A 10356-nucleotide genomic window follows, 5' to 3' on the forward strand; every position below is an offset into this window, starting at 1 on the left:
TCCAGTCGATAAGATTAATTTTACCACATTTTATGAGGTTTGATTTGAATATTGTCGACTAATTCAGCACCATGTTATTATATTTTTCATGACCTTCCAAGTACGCAGACAGACTCGGTGTTAACAATGTTGAAATTTTGTTTAGTGTTTTTGTTATTTATCACCTTGGCATTAAGTGAGAAATTTCGTTTTGACAATTATTCCTTGTACAATGTACTACCCAAAAACGAAAACGAAATAAAATTGCTACAGGAATTGGCCCTTAATGACATCAAATATGATTTCTGGACTGAACCTGGCGCATCAGCTAAATTCGTGAACATTATGGTTAGTCCTCCACAAAAAGATACTTTGGAAGGTTTCTTAAACCTCAATGGAATTGACTATAAAGTGGCTATTAAAAACATTCAAGAGTGAGTATTTTTTCTCTATATATTTTTATCTATCTGTTATAAATTATATGTATAATTATTAGCCACTTAAATTTTGCTGAACATAGGCTCCTTGAATATAATGCTACCAAAATGGTCTTAAGGCGTCTCCAATCCATGATTGCTGTTCAGTGTTCTATACATTTTTCAATTAAGAAAGATGGCTAAGCCAGTGAAAATATACTTTGTTCCAAATAACAATGTAGTTTGATTTCTGGAAATTTATTTACAATTTTTTTTAAAGGTGATACCAGGAGGTATTCGATAGATTATTACATATTATTTGCGTCTACTTCCATATTTCTAGTGTGCAATGTCATTTAGAACGGCAGTTACCCAAATTTCGTAGTTTTGGCTGAAAGTTAACACGGTAATAAAATCAGCGTGGTAAGACTTCTCGAAGTTAAATTTGCTATTTTGATGAGCTATACTGTCTTTTATTCTAAAGACCTAAACACACATATTAAAAGTATGCCCATTTCAGAGTCATACGGTTACAAAAGTAGTAGCTGCTAAAGGCACTTGTATTTGGTTAAACGCACTACTTCTAGTGTATGATTATCTCTATACCGTATTTCAAATATATTGCAGAATAATTGATAAAGAAACAGTAAAAACATACAATCGCAATAGCAGAAGTATGACTTGGGACGCTTACTACACGTTGAGCGACATAGAAAATTGGATGAGTGACATAGCGAGAGTACATTCGACCGTAGTAACTGAAATCGTTGGAGGCGAATCTTATGAAGGCAGACCAATTAAAGGCCTCAAAATTTCACACGGTCCTGGAAGACAAGTCATATTTATTGAATCCGGTATACATTCTCGGGAATGGATAACAATGACTACAACTTGTTACATAATTAACGAGCTCTTAACAAGTAATGATGAAGAAACTAAAGCCGCTGCTAGAGATTTTGATTGGTACATATTCCCTGTTACCAATCCTGATGGTTACGTGTGGACACATACGGAAGTAATTGAAAATTTGTTTGGGCTCACAATGTCGGAAAGATAGTTAAATCACTCGTCCATAATTTTATCAAACAATGACGAATTGTTTGTTTTGTTTTCAGTTCAGGTTGTGGCGTAAAAATAGAAAACCTTATGGAAATGAAGTTGGAGTAGATCTAAATAGAAATTGGAATAATAACTGGTTGGGTAAATTAGATTAAATAATTATTTTCACTTGTATTATCACAAATAGTGATTTTTTTCTCAGTGAAGTAACAAGAAAACTATATTTGTTTAGTCTCAGCCTGCTATTTATAAGAAGTATCCTAGGACATACATTTTGAAAAGATACTTATGTAATATGTCCCCAAATAATTTTTTCCCTTCCGTCAATTTATGTTATTCAATACCCTCTGCGTCGATCCATTTATAGCATTATTTTCTTTATTTTTTATCTGTATTCTCTATATGCAAAATAGACGCCACAATGTGGAATCGCGAAACCAGTCCATTACACCACACAATGCAACTTTATTTTTGATAAAAAAATATTTTGCGTACATATTTTATACCCTTTTCCAATCAGTATAGGCAGAGACAACAGCCTTTCACGTGTCACTATCCTGATACACATATTTCCTCTCATCAAAATGTATCTGTGCTTTTATAGAAGCTCATCAGATACGGATAATCTTGATCTGATTTTTTCCAAAGGATTTTGAGCAGAGCTTTTGCAAATCAGACTGACTATTTAATTTTTCTATTTTCTTTAGTAATAGGAGCGAGTACTAACCCAGCTTCAAATAATTTCGTTGGATATGGACCGTTCTCTGAGCCTGAAACAAGAACTCTTTCGGAGTACATCAGATCGATTGATAACATTGAGATGTACATATCATTCCATTCTGCCGGCCAAATCCTATTAATCCCTTTTGGCAACACTACTGAGCCTCTGGCCAATTATCATGACGCGGTATGTAACTTGCCTATAACTTTACCTTGGCTTAACTAAAAATAGATGTAAAATTAGCATGAAAATGTTTAGAGTCGTCACATTTTACAGTCTTCTTTTGTTCATTTTAGCTAAAAATAGGAAGAAGAGCAATGGGAGCTTTGTCCGTGAGACACGGCACGCAATACACTTCGGGAAATATAGCAGAAGCTATTTGTAAGTATTTAAATAAAACAAACGTGATTATTTCTACTAGTTATAGTTTGGTTTGTTATCGATTTTCTTTCGTTCTTCTTTGTTTACGTTACTCATAATCATGTTTCTTACTCGTAACTCTAATTGCATTCCAAATAAATATACTACAGTAAACTGTATTATATTATGAATGAGTCTACAGGCGCACAATACAAGAGTGATCAAAAAGCGATTGGTGGTGCCAATATCATTATTTACGTACATTATTATGGTTATAAGCTAAATAATGTACGCCAAAATGTATTAATGCCGCGTTGTAACTAATATATTGCTACGATTGCAGTGGTACAATTATTTTAATTTCAGACCATGCTGCAGGCACTAGCATCGATTGGGTAAAAGCAGCGTTAGAAGTCCCTTTAGTATATTGCTATGAGCTTCGCGACAGACACCAATATGGACACCTACTTCCTGCTGATCAGATTCTTCCCAACAATCAAGAAGTCATGGATTCTTTAATAGAACTGATTCATCAAGGTAAAAGATTCGGTTATTTTAACGACACTAATGTTGTCAGGGCATCTCTACTTTTGACATCGTTGTTGGTTTTTGTAATGAAATTTCTGATGTAAATAAAGCTTTTTGTTGACAAATTGTTGTGCATTTAAATTATTTTTTCAACAAGACAGCGAGCACGTTTCACTCAAATGAAATTAGTATGAAACGCGCACACACCACAACCTAGTATTAGGTCATAAAACTCAATGACCTAATACTAGGTTGTGGTTTGTCGGGTTCCCGTTTAATTACATAGTTTCATTGTAACATGGGCTCATAAACTTGCAATTTCCGACCAAAATTTCCCAACTCTACGTTAATAAATTCTACACATTTTGAAAATTCTAGTCCTAGAATCATTAACGTCATTATTCCGGCCATTAGGCTGAAACTTAAATTCTGTAAAGTCTGGGTGTTAATAGAGATGTAAAGATGAAAACTTTAAAATCTCTATTAGTACACGTTCAGTTTTCGATTGTCATCATAATCATCAAAGACGTTCACTGTTATATAAGCCTCGGTGAAATATTGCCACAACGAAACGTTTTGCGCTGTTCGTATCCAGTGGGTTCCTGCAACCTTCACCCAGTCCTCGAATGACTTATGATGATGATGCTCTACCCACGCTGCGTTTTTAGGTTTACGGTTGTCAGTTGAGAATTCTTCGGTTCCATCGTCTACAAGCAATGTTGCTGTTTACAAGCAGTGTTCCTGCTTCGTAACCCTTTCTAATACTCGTTGTATGAAGCTTTCTTAAAAGGTACATAGTGACCGATGACGTCTCAATGCCGTAACCCGTTACTGGCAGTACACCGTTCAAAGACTTTCGTCGTCAGACATTGTAGAAATTTGCATGAGAAAATGATATATTACAGAGTACTTAGTAGATAATAAATTCCTTATACCAAGAACTATAAAGTGAGCAAGCAATAATTGAGTCATCCATATTTTTCTATTTTCATTGGAATATTTTACTGAAAGCAATTCTGAAAAGTGTCGTTTGTATTGAATATGTATTCACAAATTAATATATTGAGCAAATTTAATTCTATATAGCTTATAGTATACCTTTCATTCAGCAGTATTCTCTACCGGATGCCAAAAGATGGCTTAAGATACAGAATTACACTATTAAAAAAAAGAAACAAATCTGGTAAAATATTATTGAAATTCATAACACATTGCTCGTAAAATTATATTTCCTAATAATAATAAAACACTGGTGGTGATCCAAATATGAACTACTGCGCTTCGGTAAGTAGTCGGCATTTAGGAGTATATTATATCTTATAAGCAATTAATAATTTTCTTTGTTTCATCTCTGCTAGTCGGTGGTACCCCGAAGTACTGAGAATACTAAAGAGCAAAATGTAATGGGCATTATTTTTAGGAATTTGATATCACCTCGTCGATTTTCTTTCATATATTGTTACCTTGAAATCACTGACAATAACGACATTGCAATCAATGCTATAAATCTGTACCTAGTATGTCCATGACACAACCTGTTAGTATTTCATCACAACAAATTATTGCGATAAATTATTTCTTATTTCCACAAAATTTATAACTTTCGATCATACACAATTTACAAGTATTATATATGATAGACGAGTTTAAGGTGATCTTGATAGCAAATTCTTTTATTTTAGTAGGAAATAATAATACAATAACCATAACCAATAACTAAATGGATTAATTGAACCATAAACTGATTATTCAGTTTATCACCGTAATAAATATACTGTATGCTGTATGAGAGAATAATTAACATATTGCAGTTAATAGTTGCGTTTCAATCGGGTGTTTTACGTGTATGTCAAGAACGAAATGAAAATTTTAAAATCATATCTTTTTTCGTTCGCTCTATTCATATCTTTAGTATCAAGTGACAAAGTCCGTTTCGACAACTATACTTTATATAAAATTACACCAAAAGGCAGTTACGAAAAAAAATTACTCCAAGATTTGAAAAATAGTGATGTCAAATATGATTTCTTTAACGTAGTAACTCCTGTAGTTGACTACGTCAACATCATGACCAGTCCTGATACAAATAGTTCTTTGGAAAGTTTTTTGAAAACGCACGGAATCCATTATAGGGTTACTATTCAAAACGTTCAAGAGTAAGTAATAATAATATAAAAATATAATAATATAATAATAATAATAATAACAACGCACACACTTAACATAACTCCGCACTAGGGAAATCATGTGTCGCGGGTGCCATGGACACACACGTAGACAACCACAAATTACACCCAAACTTACGAGAGAAATAAATGTAGACCATACAAATATTTCTCCTGGCCCGGGAATCGAATCTGGGACCTCAGCGTGGTAGTAATGGTAACCGTTCGGCCACGGAGGCAGTTAAAGTAAAAAGTAAGTCTGTTCTACTTCATCTATTGAAATAGATAAGTTTTAATTGAAATAATGTTCCGGGAATATATTTAGTTTCTTACGTTGCTTCAGATTTACTTGTCCCGATACTGGACTCCTACAAGGAATGTCACTGAACCCTATTTTGAGCTAATTTTATACTAATGAGCGAACTGTTTTCCTATTTTGTAAGATCTATTATTTTTTTAGTGCAATCAACAAGCAAAGTATAAAATCGTACACTCGTAACAGTAGAAACATGTCTTGGGATGCTTACTACACACTGAATGACATAGAAGCTTGGATGAGTGATATGGCTCAAGCATATTCTTCAGTAGCCACTGAAGTAGTCGGAGGCACATCATACGAAGGGAGACAAATCAAAGGTCTTAAGATTTCACGTGGTGGTAATAAAAAAGCAATATTTATAGAAGCTGGTGCTTGTTCAAGAGAATGGATTACAGTGGCAACAGCTTGTTACATTATTAATGAGCTACTAACAAGTGACGATAACGAAACTAAAGTAGCTGTTACAGAATTTGATTGGTATATCTTTCCTGTCACCAATCCCGATGGATATGTGTGGTCTCATGAATCAGTAAGTACTTTCATTCTTGCAATACAATCTAATCTGATTTGGTACCAACGTTTTAAGGCGAGCCTAGATTTTAGGAGATGAGGTAGAGGGGGGCCGCCCCTCATGTGTTCCACAATTTGCGCGCTGAAAATTTTATACAGATCCGACGTAGATAAGCGCCTGACGGCATCTGACAGGGCAGCGGGCGACACGATGTGTCGTTAAACCGCTGGGTAATTTTCAAGTTTTGGGATAAATGTGAATTTAATTACTACAGGGCTTCAGTTGAAAACCAAAATTTTGCAGGTTCTCTATAGTATCTAAAGAGAAATATCACCATATAACATTTATGCTCAAAGTTAGATTTTTTATTTTATTGTAGCCTGTTTCCAGGATTTTATATGATCAGATAGTACATCCTATCCTGTAACAAATTATTTCATTCTTTAGACAACGTGTGTTTTTATTAGATCGTTATTTAATAGTAAATACCTAATCGCGGCCTAACTTCCCCACAACATCTCACCAAACAAGACCTCGTCATAGCTGTAAAAAACACTGAAGATCTAGCATCAGCATAAAGAGTTTTGTACTCAAAATAGCTTATCACGAACGAACCAAAAATATAATATGCTTCGTTGATCATTTCAGTTCAGGTTGTGGAGGAAAAACAGACGGCCGATTGGTTCTGCTTTTGGCGTAAATCTGAATAGAAACTGGAACGGCAACTGGCTTGGTACTTATTTTTATTTGTATTATTTTTTAGAACAATAACTTCTAAACCAAATTTCAATCTCAAGGTAATAATTATATCACGGGTAACTCACAATTTACAGTTCATAATCATCGGTATCCACAGCCCGACTTCACCTTCTGCTGGGTTTAGACCTTCCTTGGTTTGTGCCACTACAACATTGCGTTAGTCTAACCCATCCACTTACTGCTCATAATAAATTTATAAGCCATTGTTTATTAAACCATTTCCTTCAAGCAACTTCGTGACTCATATTTGTGTTAGTAAATGGATTATTAAGTGAGTGCCCGTGACTTATGTAGGCACAGCCCCATGTCTTTCTACATAAGTTTTGTTTTAGTGACCCTCACTCAACCTCTTGGTTGTGCCGGAACGGCGTTATAACCTGGGGACCTGCTCATTCTGGTAATGATCCCAGATCAGTCCGTTTGCACGGACTTCTTCCGATTCTCAAAAGGCTAGTGCCTTAGGCACGCATCCTCCTTAATTGCCATATTCGTATCGGAGCTGTAGGCACGCTCACGCTGGCCCATGGAGGCGAAACGCTTAGAGGCTGTAACGGCTCGACCACCCCAGCACCAACCTGAATACGTTATTATACTGGACGCAGAGAGATTCATATGCGCCGCGGCTGTGATTTTGGTATTTATAGAATATTTTGAATGGCATCCCTTTGTTATAGTTGAAGGATCAAGCACCAATCCATCTGCCGATAATTACGCAGGTACAGCACCTTTCTCCGAATTAGAAACAAGAACTTTATCTGATTACATCAAATCGATCCGAAATATTGAGATGTACCTTGCTTTCCACTCCTATGGTCAGATTCTTATGATTCCATTTGGGAACACCACTCAACATCTGGCTAACTATCAGGACGCAGTAAGTATAGGTTGCAATATATAATACTTAGACTGGATTTTTAAATTTGATAGTGATAGAATCAATCGAATGAGGTAAGGTTTGTAAAATAGAAATAGAGGAACGTAATAGAATTGCCATTTAATTAAAGGTAAACATCGGAAGAAGAGCGATGGGTGCGCTGTCAGTGCGATATGGAACGCAATACGTAACGGGAAATACAGCTGAAGTTGTTCGTAAGTGATATTACTTATTACATTATGTCAAACTAGTAGTTTAACTATATACAAACGTAGCAGAGCGGTTTGTCAGCGTAAACGCCGCTGAATTAAAGGTATATTAAATGTACGGGACATTTCTATATAAGATTTGTTTATAGTGACCCTCCCTACCGATCCTTAGGATATATGAGACGGGACTATAACCTGAGCAAGCAAACCTACACAGGGACCTCATCAGTCAGGTCCTGACCTTAGATCAGTCAATTTACACAGACTTCGTCCGGTTCTCTACAGCTAGTGCCTTAGATGAACTGTCTCGGGTGTACGTACAGTACCCTCCCTATTTTCAAGATAGATACCGGAACTGTTCGCATGCTCACTTCCCGTTGTGTGTTGCACGACTAACGGTTGTCACCGCTAAGCCGTTATCTTAAAAATCCACTACCAAATCTCCACTTTAAAGGCGGTACAGCACGCTCACCTCCCGACGCCGAAGTGTCTCTTCAGTTCCCAAAGATCTACGCGGCTGGTAGGACCGGGGGATATCCAGCTCAAGATGTGCTAGCTCTCCGGGCTAATGCCGGAGATATCAGTTGCAGTGTCCTGTGACAATGTCCGGACATAGCTTCCGATTTAAAGGGCAACGCACGTACCCCGAGCGTCTCCTCGCCTTAGATCCTCGTCTAGACCGCTACTAAGACACATGCTACCGGGGCAGACAAACGTGTCCATCCCTACAGCTAACCACAAACCCGGCGAGTCTATACCATTGTCCAGATCCGCCAGAGACGCCCGTGAAGGTGTATCACTGGCGGAGATCTCGGAGGTCTTACCGAGGTGCCCGTAGTCTCCCCGGAATAGATCCAAATTAAGACATAACTAAGGGTACAGTAGGTAAACAACTGGGTGAAACTATTTTAAATTTCAGGAGGATATTTTACTCATTAATAAACACAAGCACACTTTTCAGGTTTGGCCAGTTTACACATTTAATGTTTAAAATTAAAAAATAACCTTCCTTTCAGACCTAGTTACAGGTACCAGTATAGATTGGGTGAAAGAGAATCTCAAAGTTCCTTTGGTCTATGGCTACGAGCTTCGTGACAAAGGCGAATATGCATTCCTGCTGCCTACGGATCAGATACTACCAAATAACCAAGAAGTTATGGATTCTGTTTTGGAGTTGATACATCAAGGAAAAAGATTCGGTTACTTTAATAGTGGAAATATTTTAAAATCGTCCATTTTAACGATGTCATTTTGTTTTATATTAACTAATATATTATGGTAGGTAAAATTGTTTATAATTATAAATAATAAGTTGTAGTGTTTGTAGAGAAATGCTTTCATCAAATAATTATCGCTAATTACAAATTTCATACGAAATATCGATAAAATAGAAAAAAAATCATACCGTGGCAAGAAACCTGTAATTAGTGATGATCATTTTGTAAATATTCATGAAAGCCTTAAAAATCTATAAACGTTTTCATGTTAAGGTATAATTATAAATCGTTAGTATTCAATAAATTCATTTGGAAAATTTTATTACGTCACTGTATCTTCAATTAACTGCCGTTCTGTCTTCAACGCTTGTTGATTTAATTGCACGTCTTTTTGCATTAACTGTGAATTACTGTGTCGTATCCATCTTAAACTTAAGATATTTCTTTTTAAACTACTTGTTTTGTGCATGTTAATAAAATAAAAATATTTGAATATATCGCTCTAACCGGTGATAACTCTGTGCACAAGCGGGAGTCATCAGAGAGAACGCTTGCACGTTTCAACTTAAAAAGGGTTTTTCAACAAGAACTTTGTTTTGTAAATCAAAATAAAACAATAAATTTAGATGACAATGATTGAATTTTTTATTGTATTAAAAAAAATAACTACTACTACTATTACTATCATATGCAGACCAAAAAAGCGCAAAATACGAAAAAAAAACTTTAAAATTTATTTCTGGTTTATTTATCATGCTTTGTCAAAAGTCACGGAACAAAAGTTATTGTTTATAATGTTAGTAATCTAGCCCTAGAACGTAAAATATTACTCTGTGTCAAATTTATATATTTTTTATTTATGAATGCATCGTTATGTATATACAAACTCGCATTTAATTTATATGTCAAGATCATACTCGTACTTCTACAAGATTTTCCAAGTAGTCATAGAAATGAGACTCCAGTGACTGTTATAAATTATATTATAAGATCTTTCACTACAAATCGAAAGCGGAACCACGTCTGTTCAAAGATGTTTTTCGTAATGGCGGCCGCCCGTCAGCGTTCCGTCGATTCGATGATGACAATATCGATTTATTTGTTCTTTGGATAAAACGAATTTTTATCGAAGCAAAATAAATTTTCTAACAAAATAAAATAACTTAATGTCATGATTCGCTAAGGGCGCAATTATTCGACACGAATTTTATCGCGCTCACCCCGTCCGCGTGTGTCAAA

The 10356-nt window shown here is 35.6% G+C and overlaps 1 protein-coding gene across 1 annotated transcript; it reads left to right on the forward strand.

The window, feature by feature from the left end:
* The first annotated feature begins 261 nt into the window (after positions 1-261).
* Positions 262-9785, forward strand: LOC113240266 (zinc carboxypeptidase A 1-like). The gene is made up of 12 exons (XM_026477523.1): positions 262-413; positions 1023-1410; positions 1511-1595; positions 2162-2361; positions 2472-2556; positions 2902-3146; positions 4918-5219; positions 5689-6076; positions 6707-6791; positions 7492-7691; positions 7822-7906; positions 8917-9785. The coding sequence occupies exons 1-12, from the start codon at positions 325-327 to the stop codon at positions 9180-9182; spliced, it is 2418 nt and encodes an 805-aa protein (XP_026333308.1). The 5' UTR covers positions 262-324; the 3' UTR covers positions 9183-9785.
* The last annotated feature ends 571 nt before the right edge of the window (positions 9786-10356 follow it).

This window comes from Hyposmocoma kahamanoa, unplaced genomic scaffold (assembly GCF_003589595.1).
Source record: "Hyposmocoma kahamanoa isolate Upper Pololo Valley unplaced genomic scaffold, ASM358959v1 129, whole genome shotgun sequence".
Classification (NCBI taxonomy): Eukaryota; Metazoa; Arthropoda; class Insecta; order Lepidoptera; family Cosmopterigidae; genus Hyposmocoma; species Hyposmocoma kahamanoa.